The sequence below is a fragment of the Oncorhynchus mykiss genome, chromosome 24, assembly GCF_057628025.1.
Source record: "Oncorhynchus mykiss isolate SJ-2025 chromosome 24, ASM5762802v1, whole genome shotgun sequence".
Classification (NCBI taxonomy): Eukaryota; Metazoa; Chordata; class Actinopteri; order Salmoniformes; family Salmonidae; genus Oncorhynchus; species Oncorhynchus mykiss.
The window spans coordinates 8874642-8901342 of record NC_143045.1 but is presented as its reverse complement, the minus strand read 5'-3'; the positions used below and the strand labels follow the sequence as shown (position 1 = coordinate 8901342).

The following is a 26701-nucleotide window of genomic DNA, read 5'->3' as shown; positions in this document are numbered from 1 at the left end:
TTTGTTTTAGTTTTTTTTTATTTTATTAGAAATGTACAGCTTATGAGTTTCCATTACAATTGACCTTTTTTCAATGTTCTACTTTTTACAGTTTTTACTTCTGTTAAAATATATTCTCCCATCACTGATCTCCCAGGTTTGTGATACACAGAAAACAGTACTGGGCACAGAGCAGTGCCACTGTCTGAACAACATGATGACGAGAGTGTGTGTGTGTGTTCGGGATGCACATGTGAACATGTGCACAACATGGAGGCAGACTGACATTTCCAACATGCCCACTAAGAAGAAGAGGGAAGGCGTAGCATTGTGCAATAGCCCTTTCCCCTCAGACTTGAGATGAGTTTAGTGTTAACCAGTGGCAGACTTCAGACCCTATTCACTTACCCCTCAGGCCTGGAACCCACCACAACAAGCATCAATAGATCAGATCTCCCAAACACAATACGAACATGTAGCTTAATAAAAAAATAGCATGAAAATATGTTGATATATAGGCCTCTATTCTACAACAGGTTGTCTGAGAGGTAACAGAGGACATTGTAATGGGGAAGAAAGTATTTGATACTGTCCCAGTGTGTGAGATGGAGATAGATAATCAACTCAGGGAACCCAAACAGCTACAACATCACTAAGTATTAAGCCAGACTAGCAGGAGATGTGCAGAGGCAATCATCATGATTGGAACGTTACATTTGACAATATTTTGGACATGATTTGACGGGGAACAGAAAAGATCTCGTCCCCTACAGGTTCACTAAATGTAGTGAGCACGAGAGCAGTCAGGCGGATTAGTGAATCGACGGGACCCCGTGGCTCAGAGAACATGAGTCAAGGTGACATGGAAGCTCTTTCAGGTGTCTAGGATCACACAAGCCTTGTGTGTGTGTGGCGGGGGTCCAAGTAGTCTCCCTGTTTCAGTCCGTTTTCAACCGTTTAGTTCATAATTAACATGACCCAGATCCATCCGACAAAACGATCACTAAAGTCCTTGAAGCTAAGAAATCAAACTAAACACGTGGAGTGTGTGTGTCACCAAGCGAAGTGTGACCGTTCACTTGTTTTTGTAAAGTATAAAAACAGGGCAGCTTCCCCAGTGCCCCCACAAACCTACAGCAGGTGCAGTTTGTCATTTTGACAAAACATTTGTTCCCCATCTAGCTAGTCTGCCTCGAGTTGGCATATGTTGAAGAGCGAGCTTCGTATGCATCCCACTGTAGTGCGATTGAGATGATAAGCTTTGCCTAGTGACTGAAACAGCCAATGGCTGCATAATATATAATATCGTCATGCCGCTTCCAGGGAATTTTCTACCTATCGCATGTTAGACCCCTTCCCTACCCCTTTGGCATCTGTTCAACCCCTTGGCTACTGACATATTAGAACATGACAGGTAGGGGGAAAAAAATCATCTATAGGAAGGAAAAAGTGAAACGTCACCTGGGAGGAATTGGACTGCTCCAGGACCATTTCACAAGTTGTGTTTGTGTGTGTGTGTGTGTGCGCACGTGTCAAGACCCAGTCAGACAGAAGGGCGAGCGAGTATTGTCACAGCTCTTCCTGGTCCCTAAACAGGAACCATCATACATGAGACTACGTCAACGTAAACATACATGATAATGTAACTCATGACAGTAAAAATACAAAACAATGGGCATAATAATAAATCACAATAATTCCAGTGTAAGTTTTTTTTCTTAAGTCAGTAATTCTTGTCCCAGAGGTACAGGCCAACGGATTGGCAAAAAAAATAAAAAATCCCCTAGCCGTTTGTCCACCATGCCAAGACATGCTGTAGTGTACCGGGGGTCTGAGGGAGTAGCAATGGCCCTCCTTAGCAGAGCCTGGGACTATAGTGGAGGCGTTGTCTGAGAGACAGAGGGGTAGAGCAGGGTGGATCTCTTCCAAGGCCTGGCCCCCTTGTAGGCCACACTGACTGGCCCCAGCTCCGGGCCCAGCCTGCCTCGGTCTCATCAGAGTTTGAGGCGCTGCACAGAGAGGGGTGTTGAAGTAAAAGGACCCCCCCCCCCCCCCTCCAAAGGAACGATAGACTGAGATCATAGTGAGATGATGAGAGCTGAGCCGCTGTGCCCATCTCCCGCATGCAATTACACTCTCAATGGTCCACACTCCTCCTCCTCCTTAGAGTCCCCTCCCCCATAGAGCTGCACTCAGTCCACTCAGGTATAGTATCAAGGGCAGCAGTGGATTCTCAGCTTTGTTATATTGTCATATAATATTACCACCTGGTCTTCTCCCGCTCTTCATTCCCTACCTTCGACTCCTCATTTTCTATTTATTCATCCTCAGATCTTCTTTTCAGTCTGCAGCCAATATATCTTCTCCCCTTTGCTGGCATTTCCCTCTCCCTCGAGATGCCAACCTTCCAAGTGTCATTCATCACTCGACTAGGAAGCTTGGAAATCGAGGCTCTCTCCCCTCCCTCTGTCAGTCTTGCAGCTCCCCTCGCCACTCGTCCGTCCCCTCTCGACCCTCGTCATTGTTTCTTCTCGCGGGTGGTGATGGTGACCAGCTGCTTGGCGGCCTTGGCGATGTCATAGGCGCACTGGATGACCTGCTGGGTGAGCAGCTGGTAGTCGACGGCGGGCGCTGAGGGGTCCGGGGGTGCCGCCTTGCGACACTCCACCTGGAGGCGGGAGGCGCTGGACGCCAGGAGGCGCAGGGAGCAGTGCACGGCGTCTAGGGCGGGCCGCTGAGGGGAGACGGAGAGAACAGTTAGACACAGAGGAGACAACACTTACTGCCTACAGCTAGAATCTGTATTTGGTCCCAAGAAATGTGCAGTATATATTCTGCTGTTCTATCAGGCAGCCAAAAATAAAATAACATGTTTGTTGTTTGAAGCAACCTCTTTGGTAATAATAATCACTGTTGGTGGCAGTTTCACACAAAACAAAATCCTTAAGGAAATTCTAGAAAGAGGGAGAGCTAGAGCAAAACCTTACCTTGGGAAAGAGAGAGGCCATTTCAGTGACAGCAGAGTGGATTTTCTCAGAGCATGGAACGAAACTAGGGAACATAAGACAACCTCTTGTTACCCCCGTAGATACAACGTAAGCCTCAGTCTGACTGTGTCATGGAGTGAGTCTTGTAGTCGGGGACATACCTGTCGTGTTTGAACTCCTGTGCGGCCCTCAGAAGCTCCTGGATGTTTTTGGTCACCTGCTCCGTCTTGAGGATGACGTCTTCGGTGCAGGGCAGGGTAGGATCCGGCTCACCCCCCTCGCCCCCACCCCACTCCTCCGACTCTCCCCGGCTCTCCTCTTCACTGCTGCGCCCCCTACTGTAGGACACATTCAATCAGTACACTCTCATTAGCCTGCAATTCCCACATTGAGCAAAGAGGTTAGCATCTCTGAAGTAATCCCCCACAGTAAATATGTCCTTGACAAAGACAAACAGTCCGCCAGTCTGCTAGATGTCTAGGTAGACCCTAGAGCCGGGCTTGTCTGCCCCTGCTACGTGTTGGTGGAGACCCCAGAATGACTCGTTCACTGCCCAGCCACCTGCTCCAGATATCTCCCCCCCAGCCTTACCTTAGCGACAGCTCATACAGCTGAGTGTTGTCATAGTCACTATCAGTGCCACTGCCGTGCTTCTCTCCTTTTGGGACCTGTGGACAAACAGAACACCTTATCAGCATCAAAAGGTAGCAGTAGTGATTCCAAAGGCAGACATCAGTGAGAGTATGGCAAGGCCTTTATTAACCAATCAAAAGCAAGCCATTCACACAAACATTTACACTAAGCCGCAATATATAATCCTCAGCAATGCATCAGCTCATATTGGTCTATAAAACAGTGTCAGTCAGTATCAGCTTTCATAAGACGCCACTGAAGGTTTCAGCCGTCACGGTCTGGGGTTGGCCGCGAAGTAGTCTAATAACACTGGAAGTCACAGATGAGCCGACCAACTGTAAGGGAGGGCAACAGCCAGCCAGCCAGTCTTACCATGTATCTCCCCATCTCCATGGAGCTAGAGAGGTGCTGTCCTCCATAGGGTGTCGGACCACCAGGACCCCCCTTCCTCACCTGAAGGATAGACAGAACGGGACAGGAACTCAAGAGAACGAAAAGCAACAGAGGAACCGCAGAAGGAACACTGCCTGACAGAATTTTTGAGTTTTAGTAGGAAGAGTCCAATCAGACACTGGGATGCGCTATACATGCTTGAGCAGAGTCAGCTCAGCTTTGTCCGGGGAGACAGTAGCCTATAATACGTCGAGGTCAAATTCGATTTTTGAAATTCAACAACCAAACTGCCGAGCAACTTTCCCCAGGATAGGTTTGTACTGAAAATGTGTAGGCCCAAGTTGACTGGAATTCAAAAGGAAATGTCTGAGTCTTGAGCTAGGTCCTGCCAAGTAGTTAGTGAGTCACTATCCCAGAACAGCTCACACACGGAGCAGATCATTAACATTACCAGACACACAAACATACTGTCTGACATACACAGGAGAAGACAGAGGAGCCAGTTAACTTTCATTAGCTTGCCTCAAATCACGTCATTAGCTTGCCTCAAATCTCTGGGTAGAAGTGCTGATCTAGGATCCGTTTAGGCTTTTAAAATTCTAAGAAATAAGGGGGGGGGGGGGGGTCCCTGATCTTGGATCAGCCCTCCCCTCGAGACACTTTATGCAGGCCCAGACAGTCAGCACGATTATAGACACTTCTTTAGATACAGCTGGCTGACATAAGGGGCTATGCTGTGAGTTATCCCAGGCAGTATGTCCAGTAGGCCACTCTTGCACTCACTGTTCCCTAGCGGAGAGCTAACTTGATGTAGACTGAACATCTGTGAATACTTGTATGCTGGCATATGATACACAAATAAGTCATCGTCATCGGTGCTTTTCAAAAGAGCACTGGGTTTTACCAACGTGTGGTCCAATATCTATGATGGGGTCCAAACTGTACAACTTTAAAAAGGGGCAATCTGGGATTGGTACATCGATTTAAAAAAACTACTTTTATATTAAAATGATATACAGTATAGCCATTTTAAAATTACTTATAAATACAGTATGAGCAACAAGACATAAAATGGAAAAAAACAACTTATCTAGATATATCCTAGCATATAGAACTCTAAATCCTATATACAAAATAAAAATAAATGTCTTTCAAACTACACAATAAGAAATTGTGCATTTGCTAATTGCTACGCTGTAATGCCCTACAAAATACAAACGAAAAAGGAACACGGAAAAATGCACAGATAAACCAAACTGAATTGGGATTTTGCATCACCCGCATGAATAATGGAATGTAAAGGTTGAAGGCAACAATGAGCACAACAAAAGACAGACAGGATAGACAGATGGAAGTGCCCAGAATACGAGCAACAGATAGACAGAGACAGGAGTCAGGACAGATAGACTGACTTTACCTCCTGGCTTCCTATTCAAGTCCCACACCAGTCGAAGTGTCTGGAAGCAGGGGTGTGTGTGTGTGTGTAGGTAGTGCATTAGCTTAGAGCGCCTCGGACCACAGATCATCGGCCGTCATTTTCTGATCATTTCCACATGTTGAATTGCCACTGTTTGTCAACACACCCAGCAGTTGACCCACACTCGTGTAAGTCAGCCTGCCCTAGGCTCCACTGTGACCGAGTGGGTCAGTGACTGACACAGTGCCTTGATGGATCCATTGAGAAGAGCGTATGGCTATTGGCTAACGATGCAGGACAAACCACTGACACTCCTCGTGTTTGAGCTACTCACACTAGAGATAGGGAATGGGAAAGCTATGATAGACACTCAATGGTGGGAAAGATACCTGCTAGAATGATGACATTCTACACTCAAAAGAAACCTCAATCTGAGAGGTAAAGTGAGTGGAGGAGAAGAGTGATTTGTCATAGTGTCAAAGTCTCTGTATTTGTGTGTATTTGGGGCAGGTGCGTGCGTGCAGCATCTGGACCAGAAAGCTTTGCGGTAGAGGCTGGGGGTCAAAGGTTAGGGGTTAAAGTAGAGGCGCACTCCACTGGTAAGCGGTGTGTGCATGCCAGACAGCAGGAGAGAAGGTAGGCAGCAGTAGCGACAGAGACGGCAGGTGGTGTATATCACCATGACTACGGCCACCTGCGGGCCGTAGCGCGTTGCTCACACTTACACTGGGGTGCAGAGGCTGCAGGCGGCCCGTCAGGGAGTCCAGGCCCGGGGAGTGGGAGTGGGGCTTGGGGGTGGCGGGCCCCGGCTCGTACATAGAGAAAGCCTGTCTGTCCCTCCGGTGGGCGGGCGCCGAGGACATGGCTAGGCTGGAGTGGTCCCCTCCCCTACCTCCCCCTCCGCCGCCTCTCACCCCCCCATGCCAATGTGCCGGGCTGCCTACTCCCCCGCCTCCCAAACCGCCAGCTCCCCCTCCTCCGACGACCTGGCCGCCCCGCAACGCACTGTTCTCCGTCTGCATCCGCGAGATCTACGGGGAGAGGTGGGGACGGGGGAGGAGGGTCACCTTAATGTGTCAAAGGTCACATGGACAAGCATCCACATACACAGGTACTGTACAGGGAGCTTCATTTAGCTAACCAAATACTAGATATGGATGGAGGTAAGATTATAAATGGGGATCAAGGGAGTCTATAGGCCATCTATAGTCCATACTGATGGGTGGATATAAGGGGTAAACTGGCTAGTCTGTGGATGGGTATAACTACAGTGCATTCCAAATGTATTCAGACCACTTCTCTTTTTCCACATTATTAAGTTACAGCCTTATTATAAAATAGATTAAAAATCCATCAATCAATCTACATAGAATACCCCATAATGACAATGCAAAAAACGGTTTTTAGAATTTTTGCAAATGTATTACAAATAAAAAACTGAAATACCTTATATAAATAAGTATTCAGACCCTTTGCTATGAGACTCGAAATTGAGCTCAGGTGCATCCTGTTTCCATTGATCATCCTTGAGATGTTTCTACAATTTGATTGGAGTCCACCTGTGGTAAATTTAATTGATTGGACTTGATTTGGAAAGGTCCCACAGTTGACAGTGCATGTCAGAGCAAAAACCAGGCCATGGGGTCGAAGGTATTGTCCGTAGAGCTCCGAGACACGATTGTGTCGAGGCACAGATCTGGGGAAGGGACCAAAAAATTCCTGCAGCATTGAAGGTCCCCAAGAACCAAGTGACCTCCATCATTCTTAAATGGAAGACATTTGGAAGCACCAAGATTCTTCCTAGAGCTGGCCGCCCGGTCAAACTGAGCAATTGGGGAAGAAGGGCCTTGGTCAGGGAGGTGAACAAAAACCCGATGGTCACTCTGACAGAGCTCCAGAGTTCCTCTGTGGAGATGGTTGTCCTTCTGGAAGGTTCTCCCATCTCTGCAGCACTCCACCAATCAGGCCTTTCTGGTAGAGTGGGCAGACCGAAGCCACTCCTCAGTAAAAGGCACATGACAACCCGCATGGAGTTTTCCAAAAAGGAACCTAAAGGACTCTGACCATGAGAAACAAGATTATCTGGTCTGATGAAACCAAGATTGAGCTCTTTGGCCCGAATGCCAAGCGTCACATCTGGATGGAACCTGGCACCATCCCTACGGTGAAGAATAGTGGGGTCAGCATCATAACGCTGTGGGGATGTTATTCAGCAGCAGGGCGACTAGTCAGGATCAAGGGCAAGATGAACAGAGCAAAGTACAGATAGATCCTTGATGAACACCTGCTCCAGAGCGCTCAGGATCTCAGACTGGGGCCAAGGTTCACATTCCAACAGGCCAACGACCCTAAGCACACAGGAGTGGCTTCGGGACAAGTCTCTGAATGTCCGGAATCCGATCAAATATCACTGGAGACCTGAAAATCGCTGTGCAGCGACGCTCCCCATTCAACCTGACAGAGCTTGAGAAGAATGGGAGAAACTCTCCAAATACAGGTGTGCAAAGCTTATAGTGTCATATCCAAGAAGACTCAAGGCTGTAATCGCTGCCAAAGGTGCTTCAACAAAGTACTGAGTAAATGGTCTGAATACTTATGTAAATGTGATTTTTTTTTTTATATATACATTTGCAAAAAAATCTAAAAACCTGTTTGCTTTGTTATTATGGGGTATTGTGTGTAGATAGATTAAGGGGAAAAACTATTCAATCCATTTTAGAATAAGGCTGTAACGTAACAAAATGTGGAAAAAGTGAAGGGGTCTGAATACTTTCCGAATGCACTGTATCTTAACCAATAAATATACATATTGGCAGTACTGGGGGTGGATCTTTAGTATCTTGGAAAATAATGGAACTACACATGCATGGTTTATTGAGGGGTACGGGGGGGGGCTACTCTCACTGACACTGTGTTATTGTTTTATCTGTATGTACCTGTCAACCTATCAACACTGGAAGAGAACTGCTGTGCATTTCCCCAGGTGTGTGTGCAGGGGCTGACGTGTGTGTGCAGGGGCTGACGTGTATGTGCCTAGGGGCTGGTATTTCTCCTGGCGTTAGACATGAGTGATGGGACAGACATGGGACAACAGCTCGGGCATTCATGAGAACAAAACAACAATACCACCATGGAGAGACGGAACAGAAACAAAGTGACTAAATATGGCGTAACAACAGATGGGAACGAAACCTGATACTTTGACACACTGAAGAACAAACTGCAGTGCTTACACCAAAACTAACAGATACTGTTCTGAGCTGCACAATTTGCTTACTAGAGTATAAGGACAGCTCTGGGAACAGACTAGATCAACACTGATAGTGACAACACACTAACATACTGAGGCAGAAAGGGTACGTCTTCCATTAACTAACAATATAATTGAAAAATTCCTCCCATCTTTCTGTCGTGCACCCTGCCCTCCACCCTCCCCCTCTACACTCCCTCCATCCATCCACCACTCTATCCATTCCTCCCGTCCATACCTCCCCTCCTCTCCCTGCCATCGTCCCTCCCTCACATTTTTTTATCCTCCCTCTCCTTACCTCTTTCTGCAGCCGGCGCAGCTCTTCACTCAGGTTGTTGTTGACCTTCATCAGCTGCTGGACTTTAGCCTCGGAGGAGGCCAGGGCCTTCTTAACCTCCAGGTACTCCTGCAGAGTGATGGGCCCGTCTGACAGGTCTGACGAGTCCATGCTCTGAGGGGGACACACACACAACATAGAAATAAAACTATCTAAAATACACAAACACATGTGGGAGTCATTTATGTGGGATATTGTCTGAGCAATAAGCGGGACTCGGTTTCATCATCACTCTTAGCAGTAAATGGAGAAGTTTGAGCACAGCTTAAAATAACTTTTCACAATCAACATTGAAACCATATTTGAGAAATCTCTTAACTGGAAATGACTTTGAACAGCCTTCACCATTCACAGCTCAGCCATATCTGAGAAGCACAGAGCTTCTGTCTGTATGACACCAGAACAGAGCTTCTTCACACAGTGAACATGAAATTCTCATTTTACAGCAGCTTTTCCACCACGTCCTGTGGCTGTGGGAGCGTGTTTTAACAGGGTTTCCACCCCCCTCTCACCCACCCCCTCTCCACCTCTCACCCGCCCCCTCTCCACCTCTCACCCGCCCCCTCTCCACCTCTCACCCGCCCCCTCTCCTCTCCCCTCCCCTCCCCTCCTCTCACCCACCCACCCCCCTCCCCTCCTCTCCTCTCACCCACCCCCCTCCCCTCCTCTCCTCTCCTCTTACCCACCCCCTCTCTCTCCCCTCCACTCCTCCTCTTACCCACCCCCCCTCTCTCCCCTCCACTCACCCGCCCCCTCTCCTCTCACCCACCCTCTCCTCTCCCATTAGCCCCCTCTCCCCTCATCTCACCCGCCCCCCTCCTCTCCTCTCCTCTTACCCACCCCTTCTTCCCTCCCTCTCTCACCCGCCCCCTCTCCCTCTCCTCCCCTGCTTGAAGAACAATGCTCCTCTGATTGAAGACCCAGAATAGCTGTGATGTCACTGTGGAAGTATGTGGCAGCAGCAGCAGCAGCACTGCCACTCCCGCAAGGCATGCTGGGACAGGCGGGGAGGAAGATACTGCTGGCTGCTGGGGATAACACTGCAATCACTAGAAGAAGCAAAGAAGAACTATGTGCTGATTTACGATCAGTTTTGCCTTTTTAGATCACAATGAATATGACTACATGGACAGGGGGGGGGACCTGATCCTAGATGAGCACTCCTATTTTGAGACGCTTGATACGCTTAACTCAAAGCAGGGCTGGGAGCATAGGACCACTTCCTGGTCACTTTGCTCCACCTCCATTTCTCTCAGTACACATTTTATCCATCTATTTACTGGGTTTAAGGGGAATACTTTGGCTGTTCTCTGGTACTCTAATGTTGGCCTGCAGAGAAAGACATAGCACAACGGTTTGCAATGGAAAAAGAAAACAAGAGCTTCCTATTATGTCAGTTCCGAATAATACCTCCCCCTTTCACTATGCTTCAGGCTGCTTGGTGCCTAGTGAACACAGTGTATTCATTAATGCAAACCGGTGCAAAATGTTTCCCATTGGACAAATTCAGGTAGGTCCCTCCTCATTTGGACCTCTTTGCTTCCGTTTGATGCTTAATGAACACAACCCTGCAGTCCTTCTGTGCCCTTCTCTCCTCACCTTGGCCCGGTTGTTGCGCTGCGTGTTGTTGTTGTTCTGAGTGGTCAGCTCGCTGTCCGTGTCCTCATCTGACGCTACGCTGTCGTAGTCATGCTGGTCGTCGTCGGCCCCCAGGTCCAGACTAGAGTCTAAAAGGGATGGATCAGAGCAACAACATAGGTCCTGGCTCAATCTCAATTCGTCTTTCCTCGATTCCTTCTGAAAATGCATTGGAGAAGAAAGTCAGAGGGGAGGGAACTTGGACCTTTTCCTTGAATACGGTTGAGAAGGATGCGAGGAGACAGGATGTGAGGAAGTGCAGAAAGACGTTTTGAGATTTAGACACAGAAGAAAAAAAATCTGGAAAAACTACAGCTCAATTTAACTAGTGACGACTTAACCATAACACAACCAGGCAACCCCGACATTTAAACTACATCTCAGTAACTTCTCCTTTTCACTCATACATCGCAATGGATGGATTGACTGCAGTGTGTCAAAACAGCTTAAATTCCAGAGCATACTTAATTCATAAAAGACCTTGTTTGAACTGGCCTCAGTCCCTGCCTTCTCCTCTCCCCTCTGCTCCCCTCCCCTCCTCAGTCCTCTCCTCCTCCTCCACACCTCTCCCCTCCTCGGTCCTCTCCTCCTCCTCCACACCTCTCCCCTCCCCTACTCGGTCCTCTCCTCCTCCTCCACACCTCTCACTCTCTCACCGGTAGGGCTGCTCAGGCCTTTCCCCTGTTGCCTCCTCTTGGCGTCACTCAGGATGTCGATGATGAGCGTTGCGAACTCACGAGCGTTGAAACGGGCCAACTTCTGTCTACCCTGAAAGAGAAAAATAGGCAGGGGACACACGCATTCATTCTTGAGTACTCAAAAACCCTCCGACGCAGAGACGTAGGTTTACAGGAGAAAATTGTATTCAGACATTTTTTGGTGTATTATTAAAGAAAAGACTAATTGAAGCCACAGTCTCTGGTATTGCTGTGGTCACTGGTCATGTGGGGTGGAAAATCACAGTCATAGGGGCTACAGTTGATCATAGTAACACACACACACACTAAACATTGCACCTAGCAATTCACGTTTGTGTTTGCATAAGGGGACAAAAATGCAGGCTTCGTATCCATGTGGTTTCAATTCTAAACACGGTCCGACCGTGAGCACACTGTCGTGTGTGTGTGTGTATTTTCTCCCTCAGTCTCTCTTGCATGAAACATAAACACTACCGCTGACCAGTCAGATGGCTCCAACCCTATTCAATCCAATCCTAGCTGCGGATCTCACTGTGGTGAGGGTGCTGATGTGTTAAGGCCTATGTTTACACTAACGAGCTAGCCAACTGAGGGAGGACCCACGATCACACACAGCCCCTTTCGTTTCCCCTAACCCTCCCCCACAGCTGGAAAATGTCTCTCTCGCCGTCTCTATATCCCACTGGCCAGTGCAGAAGCTCAGACATCCCGGTGCAGCCACAAAACTATTAATAGAATGTGATCACTCTCTCTCTCTCTCTCTCGTTCCCGTTTTAAAATCTGTCGTGCTCTCGGAGGATTTCTCCATAGTCCCTTCTACTGCCTGCCTGTGTCACTGTGACTAGCATCGTCTTCAGCCTGCTGTCATCACTAAGCCTACGCAGCGGTTGGAGAAGGATACATACCAAGATATTCAAGCATTTGCTGGCAGTCATCAAACGTTGTTTTCGCGCGTGTGTGTGTCTGATAGTAGTAGTGGTTACCTGGTTGCGTGTGGCTGAGTATTCGGGGTTGACAGGCAGGAAGGGCACCGCGCTGCGCTCCGTCACCAGAGTACTGTGGTTCTGAGTCGTCAGCCACACTGGGGAAAGGGGGAGGAAGGACAGAAAGAGAGAGATATTATACACTGATGTGTGAGTGAGAGAGAAACAAGGTCATTTCAGCTGGAAGTTGGAACACGCACAGCAACACACCCTGCCTGCCGCCCACACATACACACAGTTCCACAGGAACAGACCACAGAACAGTTACAGACTTACACACTTTCACTCCTCCGAGAATGTCCTGCTATACCTAGAGCTGTGTGTGCATGCATGTGTGTGTGCTTGAGCGTGTCCGGCTCTCGGTCTCTACCCCATCCTGCTTACCTGCGGAGAGCCTCTGTCAGACAACGCAGTCTGCGACTGCTCCTGCTTCCGAGAGAGAGCGAGGGAGGGAGGAGAGTGAAAGAGAGAGACTCCAGGATTCCTGAGGCACTTTGCTCACCAACGCGCTCTCTCCTTCTCACTTGCTCCTTCCCTCTAAATTGCCTCTCTCTCTCCCCCGTCTTAGACCTCACCCAGTGCCCTTTTACAGACTTTGTTTATGCGTTTTTTTAGGTTTCCTTTCTAAACAGTGACTCCTTCTCCGGGGGAACAGCCTACACTAGGGGCTACGTCCCACATAACACCCTATTCCCTTTATAGTGCACAACTTTTTTACCAGGGCTTGGTGAAAAGTAGTGCACTATATAGGGAATAGGATGCTATTTGGGACGCGGCCCCAAAGTGGCCCAAACAGATTGCATGACTCAAAAAGGCAAAGACAGAAAGAGGAGCAGGATGGAGAGAGGTGGATGAGAAGCAGGGGATGGGTTACACAGGAGAGGGAGAGAAGCAGGGGATGGGTTACACAGGAGAGGGAGAAGCAGGGGATGGGTTACACAGGAGAGGGAGAAGCAGGGGATGGGTTACACAGGAGAGGGAGAAGCAGGGGATGGGTTACACAGGAGAGGGAAAAGCAGGGGATGGGTTACACAGGAGAGGGAAAAGCAGGGGATGGGTTACACAGGAGAGGGAGAAGTAGGGGATGGGTTACACAGGAGAGGGAGAGAAGCAGGGGATGGGTTACACAGGAGAGGGAGAAGCAGGGGATGGGTTACACAGGAGAGGGAAAAGCAGGGGATGGGTTACACAGGAGAGGGAAAAGCAGGGGATGGGTTACACAGGAGAGGGAGAAGCGGGGGATGGGTTACACAGGAGAGGGAGAGAAGCAGGGGATGGGTTACACAGGAGAGCGAGAAGCGGGGGATGGGTTACACAGGAGAGGGAGAGAAGCAGGAGATGGGTTACACAGGAGAGGAGAGAAGCAGGAGATGGGTTACACAGGAGAGGGAGAGAAGCAGGAGATGGGTTACACAGGAGAGGGAGAGAAGCAGGGGATGGGTTACACAGGAGAGGGAGAAGCAGGGGATGGGTTACACAGCAGAGGGAAAAGCAGGGGATGGGTTACACATGAGAGGGAGAAGCAGGGGATGGGTTACACAGGAGAGGGAGAAGCAGGGGATGGGTTACACAGGAGAGGGAGAAGCAGGGGATGGGTTACACAGGAGAGGGAGAAGCAGGGGATGGGTTACACAGGAGAGGGAGAAGCAGGGGATGGGTTACACAGGAGAGGGAGAAGCAGGGGATGGGTTACACAGGAGAGGGAGAAGCAGGGGATGGGTTACACAGGAGAGGGAGAGAAGCAGGGGATGGGTTACACAGGAGAGGGAGAAGCAGGGGATGGGTTACACAGGAGAGGGAGAGAAGCAGGGGATGGGTTACACAGGAGAGGGAGAGAAGCAGGGGATGGGTTACACAGGAGAGGGAGAAGCAGGAGATGGGTTACACAGGAGAGGGAGAAGCAGGGGATGGGTTACACAGGAGAGGGAGAGAAGCAGGGGATGGGTTACACAGGAGAGGGAGAGAAGCAGGGGATGGGTTACACAGGAGAGGGAGAGAAGCAGGGGATGGGTTACACAGGAGAGGGAGAGAAGCAGGGGATGGGTTACACAGGAGAGGGAGAGAAGCAGGGGATGGGTTACACAGGAGAGGGAGAGAAGCAGGGGATGGGTTACACAGGAGAGGGAGAGAAGCAGGGGATGGGTTACACAGGAGAGGGAGAGAAGCAGGGGATGGGTTACACAGGAGAGGGAGAAAAGCAGGGGATGGGTTACACAGGAGAGGGAGAGAAGCAGGGGATGGGTTACACAGGAGAGGGAGAGAAGCAGGGGATGGGTTACACAGGAGAGGGAGAAAAGCAGGGGATGGGTTACACAGGAGAGGGAGAAAAGCAGGGGATGGGTTACACAGGAGAGGGAGAGAAGCAGGGGATGGGTTACACAGGAGAGGGAGAAGCAGGGGATGGGTTACACAGGAGAGGGAGAAGCAGGGGATGGGTTACACAGGAGAGGGAGAGAAGCAGGGGATGGGTTACACAGGAGAGGGAGAGAAGCAGGGGATGGGTTACACAGGAGAGGGAGAGAAGCAGGGGATGGGTTACACGGGAGAGGGAGAAGAAGAGGAGGAGGGGGGTGTCTCACCTGCATCGTTCTCCCTGCGGTCCACTTCGTCATACACGTCCATGGCCAGCTCCTCAAACAATCGATTGTTCAGCTGTCACACACAGGAAATGTACGGGACACAGACAGTGTACACAAGACCAAGACAAAAATAAGCAATGCACGCCAAAACAGCAAATACCAGCGAGGGAAAAATATATATAAAACACACACACACACACGGTTAAAATAATAGGACAACCAGGTATTGCAATACTGTCAACACAAACAGTAGCACTACACTAAAAGGCTCTGTCCTTTTACTGCCTGGGCCAGAGGATAATTGATTATACCATACACAGGAAATGGGGAAAGTCATAGTCCTCTGTCATAGACAATTAGAGTCACTGATACAGACATGGCCCACTGCTTCAGTTTATTATCAGATTAGCTCGTTTTCTGGGTCGTTTGCATTAGGCACCAAATGGGAAGAGAAACAGGGAGGATACCTCGTTTTTGTTTTCCTTTGAAAACGTTTCAAAATCTTTTCCCTTGCGTGTCCTAATGAACACAAGCCAGGAAGTCTACCAGATGGATAGAGCCTCAACTCTAACCCATGACCCCTACCCTTTGACCACCCAGCACTACTCACCGCTTGGAGCTTCTTCTTAGCTGCCTTGGCCAGTTCTGAGAGGTCCAGGCTACGCAGAGACACAGACAGACAAAATGCCACAATGAAACAACCACAGACACCAACAGAGAGAGAGAGGGGTGAGGAGAGAAAGGGAGGACAGAAAGGTAAGTGAGGTGGAGGACATGGAACTGGGGGTTTTCTCAGGGTGGTGGGTGGGAGGGGTGAGACAAGAGGGGTGTTCAGTCATGGAGCGAGGGCCATGGCAGATAATCAGGTGACATATACAGGTAACTGCCAAAATCATGGAAACACTTAGGATTGCAAAGTGTGATTCCTGAGTTAATGAAGCAATTAACATCCCATCATGCTGAGGGTCATGTATAAAAATGCTGGGCAGGCCATTATTTTGGCTACCATGGCTATGCGCCCGTAAGATGACAATGCCCCCATCCCACAGGGCACGTGTGGTCACCGAATGGTTAGATGAGCATGAAAACGATGTAAACCAGATGCCATGGCCGCCTGTCACCAGATCTCAACCCATTTGAACACTTATGGTAGATTCTGAAGCGACGCTCGAGACCGCGTTTTCCACCTTTCCATCAACAAAACACCAACATTTGGGGAATTTCTTGGGGCAGAATGGTGTCGCATCCCTCCAATAGAGTTGCAGACACTTGTAGAATCTATGCCAGGGGGTAGACAACCCTGTCCCGGGAGATCCGCAGTTACTGCTGGAGTTTGTTCCAACTAGACACCACACCTAACCAACTAAGCTAATAGATCAGTTCGTTGATTGCCAAATTTCAACACACCTGGTCTTCCAGGTCAGGTAAATGAAAAACAGAACCAGGGTTGCCTACCCCTGAACCAAGCCAAGGTGCATTGAAGCTGTTCTGGCTTGTGGTGGCACAACGCCATACGAAGACACTTGGCGGTGGTGTTTCCTTTATTTTTGGCAGTTACCTGTAGCCCCTTCCATTTCAGTTTGGCAACATTCAAAACTACAGGCCTTGTACTTGTATGATCGACAATGAGTACTGGTGGTCTAGATACGGTAGCCAACCTAACATTTAAAAGCAAAAGGGCTCTCGTCAATGTTTATTGAATCAAGACATCATAAAAGTAATGCTAATATATATATATTTTTTAAAAGGCAGACAAAATATTACAGGAATCCCTCCCTCCTTCCCTAACAACAGCGAGAAGATGATGAGCGCACGGGATAAAAGACGGGGGGGGGGGTGAGTGAGTGAGTAAGAGAAAAGAGAGAGATACCTCTGTGTCGGGCACTTAGGGCGAGCTCTGCCTCCACAAGCGCAGCAAAGATGGAGAGAACAGAAAACGAGTGAGCGAGACAAGAAAGAGACAGGTGGAAAGTAAGAGAGAGAGAGGGGGGGGGGGGATACACTCCATATCAACACCAGGGCCCATATTCACAAAGTCTCTCAGAGTAGGAGTGCTGATGTAGGATCAGATCCCCCTCGGTCTATATAACCAGATGAATTATTATCAAAGGTAAAACTGATCCTAGATCAGCTACTCAGACGCTTTGTGAATACCGCCCACTAGTTCTAAACAGAGTACAGTATAGTACAGAGTATAGTACAGTACAGTAATAGCAGTGTTGTAGAAGTCTGTTGTAGCTCAGCAGACAAACATGCAGTCTGCATCAGTGTAACAGGGGCCTTCCTCTCCCATCTAGCAGTACAGACTGACTAACGACAGGGCACAACCTACTGGTCAAAACACTGCAATACACCTAGCCACTTCACTTATGCCAGAATATTACATGGTATTCATAACATTTCATTGTAGAGTCCAAAAAATCAAAGGCATTGCCAGGATATCATGTCACGTCAAAGACAAAAATGCTCAATAGAGAATCTCATTTGAAAATACGTTTTAGTCCAGGATTAGCCTTAATCTGTGCCTCTAAAAAACACCCCATGTATACTTAAGCAATAAGGCCAGGGGGGGTGTGGCATATGGCCAATATACCACGGCTAAGGGCTGGTCTTATGCACGATGCAACGCAAAGTGCCTGAATACAGCCCTTAGCCGTGGTATATTGGCCATATGCCACCCCCCCTGGCCTTATTGCTTAAGTATACATGGGGTGTTTTTTTTCAGGCACCCCCCGAACTGCCTTACTGCTACTATAAACTGGTTACCAGTGTAATTGCAGCATTAAAAATAAATATTTTGTGTCAGCCAATCAGCATTCAGGGCTCGAACCACCCAGTTGATAATAAATATCAACCACCATGCAGATTTATAAATATAGTCCCCACACCCTCCCACCCATTCAGACCCTGAACACAAGCCTTTGACACTTACCTGTCAGCCATCTGAGGAATGATATAATGCCCATTCTTGTGATCTACAGGATAGAGTACAACGGAGTGAAGTCATTGTATAGTGTAAAACAGTCATTGGGTGAAAAACCGCCCTACTAGTTAAGCCTAACAGTGGGTCCATACTTGGAGCGATAATCAGCGAACTATCAACCAGTCATGTTCAATGGAAGGAGACACAAAGAGACACACAGCGACTTAGCGGTCGGCGAGGAGAGAACTAGTGACCAGAATTGAAAATGTCCCAATATTATGCAAATTTAGGGAGAGGGCTCTTGTTAGCAAGCTCTGGCATTAGCGAACAACAAAACTGCTGTCATGCTAGCTGTTTGAAGGATACACCCACCAAGCGAGATCTCAATGACTTGATTGCTGATTATCGCTTCAACTCGGAGCCCTCTGTAAGGTCCTTGGCAGGGGTAAAAAGGTCACCTACCAGGGCGTCGGCCACACAGGTAGAAAGCCAGCCTGTCTGTGAGCTCGTACTGACACTCAACCAGCCGCTCTGCCAGCTCCACCTGGCCCGCTTGCCTGCCACACACACACACACACACAGTACAACGATCAGATCCTATATAACACAGCTTACTGACACAATAAGGCAGAAAAATATAACAAATAAACTGAGTACCTTATGACAGAGTCACACACAGAACTGTATGTGTATAAATACTATGTTTAAAAAGAGTGAGCCAGGGGTGTATTCACTAGTAACAAAAGCAAACAGGGCAAAACGGGAAGAAACTACCAGAACTTGTCCAATAAGAGACCCTTGTTTTCCTTTGGAACATGTTTTGGAACAGTGTACACTAATGAATATACCCCTGGTGTAGCCTACCTGGCGTAGTCCATGGGTGTGCGTCCGTTGATGTCCAGGGCTCCGGGGTCGGCTCCGTACACGACCAGCAGCTCTGCCTGCAGAACCTGGCCTGCCTTGGCTGCCACATGGAGTGGAGTGGTGCCCTTCTCCTGAGAGGACAACCGCGCACACACACACACACACACACACACAGACACACACACATCATAACTTCAAATTAGGGAGCATGGACATGGCATAGACCGATTGGACCGATGCTCTATAGGGAAGTTGTGAGTGTGGTGGGAAAGTGTGTAATTTGCAGTAACAGGGGTGGGAGGGTGAGTGGTGAGAAAGTGGGTAATTTGTCATAACAGGGGGAGGGAGGGTGAGTGGTGAGAAAGTGGGTAATTTGCAGTAACAGGGGTGGGAGGGTGAGTGGTGAGAAAGTGGGTAATTTGCAGTAACGGGGGAGGGAGGGTGAGTGGTGAGAAAGTGGGTCATTTACAGTAACAGGGGTGGGAGGGTGAGAAAGTGGGTAATTTGCAGTAACAGGGTGTGGGAGTGTGGGAGTGGTGAGAAAGTGGGTAATTTGCAGTAACAGGGGTGGGAGGGTGAGTGGTGAGAAAGTGGATAATTTGCAGTAACGGGGGGAGGGAGGGTGAGAAAGTGGGTAATTTGCAGTAACAGGGTGTGGGAGGGTGAGTGTGGTGAGAAAGTGGGTAATTTGCAGTAACAGGGGGTGGGAGGGTGAGTGGTGAGAAAGTGGGTAATTTGCAGTAACAGGGGGTGGGAGGGTGAGTGGTGAGAAAGCGGGTAATTTGCAGTAATAGTGGGTGGGAGGGTGGGTGGTGAGAAAGCGGGTAATTTGCAGTAATAGTGGGTGGGAGGGTGGGTGGTGAGAAAGCGGGTAATTTGCAGTAATAGTGGGTGGGAGGGTGGGTGGTGTGAAAGTGAGTAATTTGCAGTAATAGGGGGTAGCAGGGTGAGTGGTGAGAAAGTGAGTAATTTGTCATAACAGGGGGTGGGAGGGTGAGTGGTGAGAAAGTGAGTCATTTGCAGTAACAGGGGATGGGAGGGTGAGTGGTGAGAAAGTGGGTAATTTGCAGTAACCGGGGGTGGCAGGGTGGCGGTGGTGTGGGTCTCACCGGGTGGAAGAAGTTGGCCTGTGCTCCCAGGGACAGCAGCCGTAGACATGTCTCCAGACTCCCCGTCCTCACACTGGAGTGCAGTTGCTGAGACAGAAAGAGAGCGAGAGACCCTGTGAATGCCCTCATTAGTGGCTCCACACAGCGGCTTCCATTAGTTATTCCTGTGGTGTCATTAAGGTGCTTCCTTCCTGCCTACAGGGGAGAGAAGAAGAAAGGCAGGCTCTGTGTGTGTGTGTGTGGCCTCAGTGGGAGGCACCCCGGCCCACCAGCCATGGCCCTGAGTGGACGAGCCCAGCCTGTGAAGGACGTCAACCTCTGACACCTGACCTGAGGGGGCGGGCCTCACCTTACTGAGATCCTTGGTGGTAACACCGTCGTCATCACGGCACGGCAACTTGTGGACGAAGGATAGCATCTGGTACTTGGAGCGGATGAACTCGGACTTGGTGGGGCTGTGTAAGACATAAGGTAAGACATCAGCTGTATGGATTTTTTTACCCTTTTTCATGGTATCCAATTGGGATGGGATGGGACAACGACATCCCTGGCGGCCAAACCGTCCCCTAACCCGGACGACGCTGGGCCAATTGTGCACCGCCCCATGGGTCTCCCGGTCGTGGCCGGCTGCGACAGAGGCTGGACTCGAACCCAGAATCTCTCATGGCACAGCTAGCACTGCGATGCAGTGCCTTAGATCACTGCGCTACTCGGGAGGCCCTCATCAGCTGTATGTATGAATCATTGCAGCATGAGATGCTGAGGGGAAAATCCTCTCTGATCCCATAATAGTCTGATACTAGTTAATGAGCAAAGGCTGAGCTGCATCTAACACATAAGCTTATTAGCCTGATCGGACTATAACAATTGACCGAGTGAAAAGAATCTCTTGAGATCTTGGTGGGGGAGAGTGAGTTCCACAAACAGAGACTATACGTCAGCGGGGAATGTCCCCACCCAGGTCATCATTGTAAATGAGAATTGGTTCTCATCTGACGTGTCGTGAAAATATATGTTGTGAAATAAAAAATAAACTTACTGGACTTTGTCCTGTGGGTTGGGTTTCCTGCGGCCGCTCTGCACCTGTGCTGGGTCAAGCAGAGAGTGCTCCCAAATCGAGTTAGCCCCATTACTGGCCAGGGTCTGCACCATCTAAAACACACACACACACACTAATGAGACACACGACAACACAGCCCTAACATGAAATTATCTAATGTTGGGGTGGAATGTCCTCGTAGAGCAAATCAAAGCCTCTTCCAGTGCCTGAGGCTGGTCTAGTGGGTAAAGCCACCGCCTGCAGCACCTATACACCACCAAGCGTGGGTGTGAATCCCGACCCCAGAGCCCCTCTCTGCATCTCCCTCCCCACTAATTTCCTTCCTGTCTGAATAAAGTGAAAATACAAAAAGAAAAATAATACATTTAAATCCAGTTCCTAACAAATGTATTCTCAAATATTTTCTGTCCAGCAGCCAGGTAACATTTACTTTATATTAGCGATGGAGGAAAAAAACAGTTGATAGTTAAATATTGCAACATTATTTAAAATGCATTTAATATTTTTTCTAGGTAGCGTTAGCTAGCGTTTGTCGGCTGTGCAATGTGCCAAAACGCCTGTATTTTTCATCCTATAGCTTGATCTCCATCATCTTTTTAAATAGTGAGCCAACATATTTACAGCACGTTTATTTCCATGCTCACTCGTCTCTCTGCAGCAGACACATAGTGAGCAATATGTTTGGGACATCAATTCGCAATCGAATCGCAATACGTATAGAAATCGGGAGAATCGCAATACATATCATATTGGCACCTAAATATTGTAATATAGTATTGTGAGGTCCCTGGCCCTAATTTATATATAGTTTATAAACTGTTTTTTATCAGTATGGATTTACATGTTAGAAATCTATAATAAACAGGTAAAGGCCTAATACATTGGTTGAATTGGGTTACTTGTCATTTAGCTGCTTGCCAAATACTGGGCTACTTGTACACCCATCAGTAATGATCCCCAATGCCAAGCCCCCTATCTTGTCCCCCCAGGTACCTGCAGCAGTGCAGGGGGCCAGCCACTGTGCCGCAGGTGCTTGACGATGGAGATGTGGCGTCCCAGGCTACGGTGCACCGAGCAGCACTCGTCACAGATCAGAACGCCCCTGTTGATGCTGGTCCAGCCCGGATCTGAAAACACAGAGAAAGAGAGAAAGACATAAAGTGAGAGAGGGGTATGGGTGGGGGTCAGGTGTGTACAACTTAGGCTATTTCATCTCAGGTTCATCGTTAGGCCTATAGCTTTGTTTTACCGTTTCTTACCGGTGATACAGTTAGGCCTAATATTTGACATTATTGTTTACTGCACACATTTAAAATAATCAAATAGCCTAATGTGAGAGTGATGAATAGACTGACAGTTTGCCTGACATGTGGGAGTTCACAATGAGGAGTTCTCGAGACCATACAAATCAACAAAACACGTATTATTAGCATCATACTGTATAGCCTAAATACAAGTCTGACCTTAAAATTCCAGTACCACCCAACTGTGCCTTTAGGTGGTAATGAGATCATCATAATAGACAAGTCCAGAGTTCAGTGGGCACAGACAGAACCATGGGCCACACAGTCTAGTCATTAAGTCTGGCCGGGGCAAGGTTAGCCTACACCCTCAGGATCCTGCTACAATTAGGCTAAGCTAACTGTGTACGACATGCAAAGGGCCTATTTTATCCGAGGAACTAGATGGAGCATTTATTCTCAATTGGTAGGCCTAAGAGTTTACAGATTGGGCTGGGGAGGAGCGAATACATGCAGAGAGAGAGAGATCTGTTCTTGAGGGACAATTCTGAAACAAATAGCTATTGGCAATACTCAACAAAGCATGCCTACTGTTTTCAAAGATTATAATCTATGAAAAGGAGTAACTCTTTAGCCAACAGCATACCACCCTACATCCCACTGCTGGCTTGCTTCTATAAAGCTAAGCAGGGTTGATCCTGGTTGGTCCCTGGATGGGAGACCAGAAGCTGCTGGAAGGGGTGTTGGAAGGTCAGTAGGAGGTCCCCTTTCATCTGGTCTAAAAAAAATATCTCAATACCCCAGGGCAGTGATTGGGGACATTGCCCTGTGTAGGGTGCTGTCATTCGGATGGGACGTTAAACAGGTGTCCTGACTCTCTGTGGTCACTAAAGATCCCATGGCACTTATCTTAAGAGTAGAGGGTGTTAACCCTGGTGTCCTGGCTATATTCCCAATCTGGCCTTCATACCATCATGGCCACCTAATCATCCCCAGCTTACAATTGGCTCATTCATCCTCTGTAACTATTCCCCAGGTCATTACTGTAAATTAGAATGTGTTCTCAGTCAACTTACCTCGTAAAATAAGGGTTAAATAAATAAATACAATTGTTGGGTTTGTACCCATGGCAGAACAGGACAAAGCAGAGCGCAAAATCAAATGTTAAGAGCGGGGAGCAGGACTCTTCATTGGTATAGATTCCAATCGTTGACACTAAAAGTTAAATCTCGTCATAATTCATGCTTCACAGAACAACCCCATTGCTCTTCCTCTCCATGTCCACACTTACTTCCACTTAGTGTGTGCAGCACCTAATGTGATTTCATACGCATGCACAGACACAGCGCATATGGGGCCACTCTAGTCTCTTGTACCACTATATCTACAGTCAACACTACTGAAGGCTATAGCCCTCTCTTCAGTCTAGCATTCTACCACATGCTGTGCTGCCCATAAAACTAACCATATTATGATAGAAAAACAAATAGGCCTTACGAGCATACTGGCAGTAACAACATTTAATAGCCTATAGTTGCTATATGACTTCTTCCAAAATATGGAGGTTGTTCATGAGTCCAGTAGCTATTTCAGTGTGGAGGGTGACAAGGAGTCACACATTAGTGGCTTGGATCAGCAGCCTGCTAGAGCTGCCTTTGCCCAGAAGGGGACGGGCTGCCGAGGCAGCAGAAAGCTGACAGTAGACTGTAAGTAAGAAAAAGAAACGGCACAGTGCACACACAGAGTAGGTATACAAGCAAGCCAGGCTAACGCAGGTAACTGCAGAGGAGTGATGGTCAGGAGTGTCATCAATCAGCTGGGATAGCAGAAACACATTCCTGAAGGGAGAGCAGCTGTGAAGGAGAGAGCAGCTGCCATGCACCCCACTCCAACCAACCCCCATCCCAAACTCTCCTCCTCCCCAAAACATTGGGGCAGGTGGGGTTAAATGTGCAAGGCCAAGGCTATGTGGGCAGGGAGGGCCAGGATGCCAAGGTTGGCATCACATCAGAGTTGTGGGTGCACAATAATGTTGTAGAAAAACAGAGTTGGAGAATGTATTCATGATTTTATGAGTAACTACTAAAAAAAATGACATGAAGGATTAAGCTAAAAAAAATAAATGTTTTATGCCTACAGATTTAGCAGTCTAGACAGGTCAGGGGTCCAGATTACAGGCACTCACTCAATCACTATTCACAACCTATACTATCAACGCCCCTACTCTGCGCCGCACTGCTTGCTAACATTGGCTAGTTGCAGGCAGCTAGCTAGCCAACTAGCTTCAACTACTATTTTATGATAATTTAACTAGCTTGCTAGCTAACTAACTAACTAACAACGTTCAGCTAATCTTCTAGACTCTAAACGTTAGCACACTAGCTAGCTATCTAACGTTACACAAATTACAACGTGAAATTGGTCACATTTATAAAAGTACTCTGGAGGAAGACATGCCAAACTAGCTAGCCTGTCGTCTTCAAATGTAACTAGCTACCTAGCCAGCTAGCTAGTTAGCCCGTGAGGCTACAGAGCCAACTTTACAGACAGAAGTGATAGCAAGCTATTCAAGTTAGACCAGACAAGATTGACACCCTTTCTCATTTGTTAGCAAACTAGGTACGTAGTTAGCTACCAGATAGATGTGGCGGTTAACACGAGAAATAAAAGCAAACGTTATACGTTGCTTGGCTAGCTGCGCTGGCTAGTCAAGTAGGCGAAACAAATCCGACACTCAAATTCATCTACAGAATATGGTTCTTGTCAAATAAACCAAAGTAACTTTCTAGTCACTTCATTTATTCACATGCACTGAAAATGAAAATGTCACTGTTTAAAGGCCTGACTAACTAACTGCCTGTGAACCTGCGCCGTTGTATTGTACTACTTGACAGCGGGCACAGGCCTCCGCCGTCCCATCTAAATATCGCCAGCTAGCACACATATCAAAGACTAAAACAACACATTGTTTCAGTTTTCATCGTACCTGGTGCACTGCAGTCGGCGCATACTTCGGTTCTGTGGACCTTTCTTGACATGTTTAGGGTTCCACTACAGCAGTGGTTGTATATCCAAATGATATCTAATGGATGCTCGCCCCTTCCGAAGACCGCCTTATGCTGTTTCTATATGCTGCCCTGAATCCCCGGAAGCCGGCGTTGTGGTCTTTGGCTCTCCCGAAGCTTTCCCTTTTCTTCCTAACCGGTTTCAGTCCTAAACTCCGGATTCAGTGAGTCGCAGTCCTCGTCGGTGGGATGGTTATCACTGGCTGGCTCATATCTAGAGGGATATAAGACACTAGCGCACACTGCATTGCCAATGTCGAGACCTAGGATAACTGCGCTCCGTCCTACCTGTCACTCGACTCGCTCTCCCACCACTTGCTCTCATCGCCACTCTCTCTCTCTCTCTGTCTCTCACCAATGCCAATGGGAATAGAGATAGCTCTAAAATCATCTCGTATTCGCTCAAAGCTTGGAATCTCATCAATACCCATTCATGTAGGCCTCCATCTATAAATGTTCACATTTAGCTAGGTCTCTAGATATTAATTATTTGATTATCTTTTGTAAAGCTTTATAGTGGCTTAGGCTAGCTTATATTACAGGCGAGGTTGTCGAAGGAAAATATTGGTCGCTGGCAATGCAATTCTGATGTTTTAGACATTGACTAATCTGTAATAATATGGGGATAAAAGCAGGTTTACAAATAGCCAAAATAAATGTTCAGAGAGCTTCATGTTGCAAAAACATTGCTGTGCTATAGCCTAGCCAATGAGCCAATAGACAGCATCAAGGGTGTAGGGCTTCGGGCTATTTGTATGTGATAATGTTATAGGCTAAGCTATATAGGCTGATTCTTTCGTTTATTCACATCAAGTGAAAAGTGAATGACTAACTCATAATGACTGGCAGGGGGCGTACAGTATGTAGCCACACTAGCCACTCTACTCGCGTGCACCTTATACATCACTCTCATCAGCATCCCTTCTATTTGATTGGCTGCTTACATTTTATTGCGGGCTGTCATCACTGTCTCGCAACAGTGCAGAGGGCATCTCACAGTCACCATTCGCTGTGATGGGAGGGAGCGGAGAATAGATGGGCGTCTGCCTCGCTAGTTTATTCAAGGAGGAAGAGAAAGGTATGAGAGGGGCAGGGCATGGAGAACAGAGGTAGGCTAGATTAAATCAAGTAAGGGTTCTCTTGCAGATTCTTCTTAGATCTAGGGCTGTTGACTAGTCTTTATCATAACCAACAGACTGCAAGAGAAATCATTGAAACATTGTATTCATACTTTCATATTGTAATGCGGAAGGCATGTCTTGTAAAGTGACATGTCACGACAGAGCGAGAATATGAGCTAATAGTCAGTCAAAAGCGAAGTATTAAGACAGGTTTATACGGAACAAAAAAAAACAGAGGAGAGAAGGCGAACTATGACCGAAGATGATTTCTGCTAAGAAAACTCCGGAAAAGAGTCGTTATCCTATTCACTACATGGTGTGGCACGACAAACATCGGCAACTAGAGAAAGCGCTATCCGGGAACGAGCAGGTGAGTCTTCGGACCACACGTCCTCGTCTATCTGATAAAAAAAAGCGTGGGCCG

General features: G+C 48.0%; 2 protein-coding genes across 5 annotated transcripts in view; one reads left to right on the top strand and one right to left on the bottom strand.

The window, feature by feature from the left end:
• On the bottom strand, positions 1-25515 carry LOC110503662 (ARF GTPase-activating protein GIT1). 4 transcript variants are annotated; one of them, XM_036962091.2, is made up of 21 exons: positions 25078-25515; positions 21844-21977; positions 20830-20942; positions 20140-20245; positions 19791-19877; positions 18682-18812; positions 18280-18374; positions 17827-17869; positions 16765-16791; positions 15505-15553; positions 14895-14967; positions 12316-12413; positions 11291-11402; positions 10596-10723; positions 8958-9110; positions 6135-6440; positions 3972-4052; positions 3558-3634; positions 3128-3304; positions 2967-3030; positions 1-2713 (listed from the first exon to the last, which is right to left on the bottom strand). In XM_036962091.2, exons 1-21 carry the CDS (start codon positions 25127-25129, stop codon positions 2498-2500), a joined length of 2322 nt encoding a protein of 773 aa, XP_036817986.2. In that variant the 5' UTR covers positions 25130-25515; the 3' UTR covers positions 1-2497. The 4 variants fall into 4 exon arrangements, with proteins under 4 accessions (XP_036817986.2, XP_090074348.1, XP_036817987.2 ...); XM_090218222.1 differs by lacking the exon at positions 6135-6440; XM_036962092.2 differs by lacking the exon at positions 16765-16791.
• LOC110503311 (ankyrin repeat domain-containing protein 13B) overlaps positions 25391-26701 on the top strand; it is a 36755-nt gene continuing 35444 nt past the window's right edge. Inside the window, exon 1 of the mRNA XM_090218224.1 lies at positions 25391-26647. Within this exon, the coding sequence (XP_090074350.1) occupies positions 26540-26647 (108 nt within the window). The 5' untranslated portion in view covers positions 25391-26539. The remainder of the gene's footprint in view (positions 26648-26701) is intronic.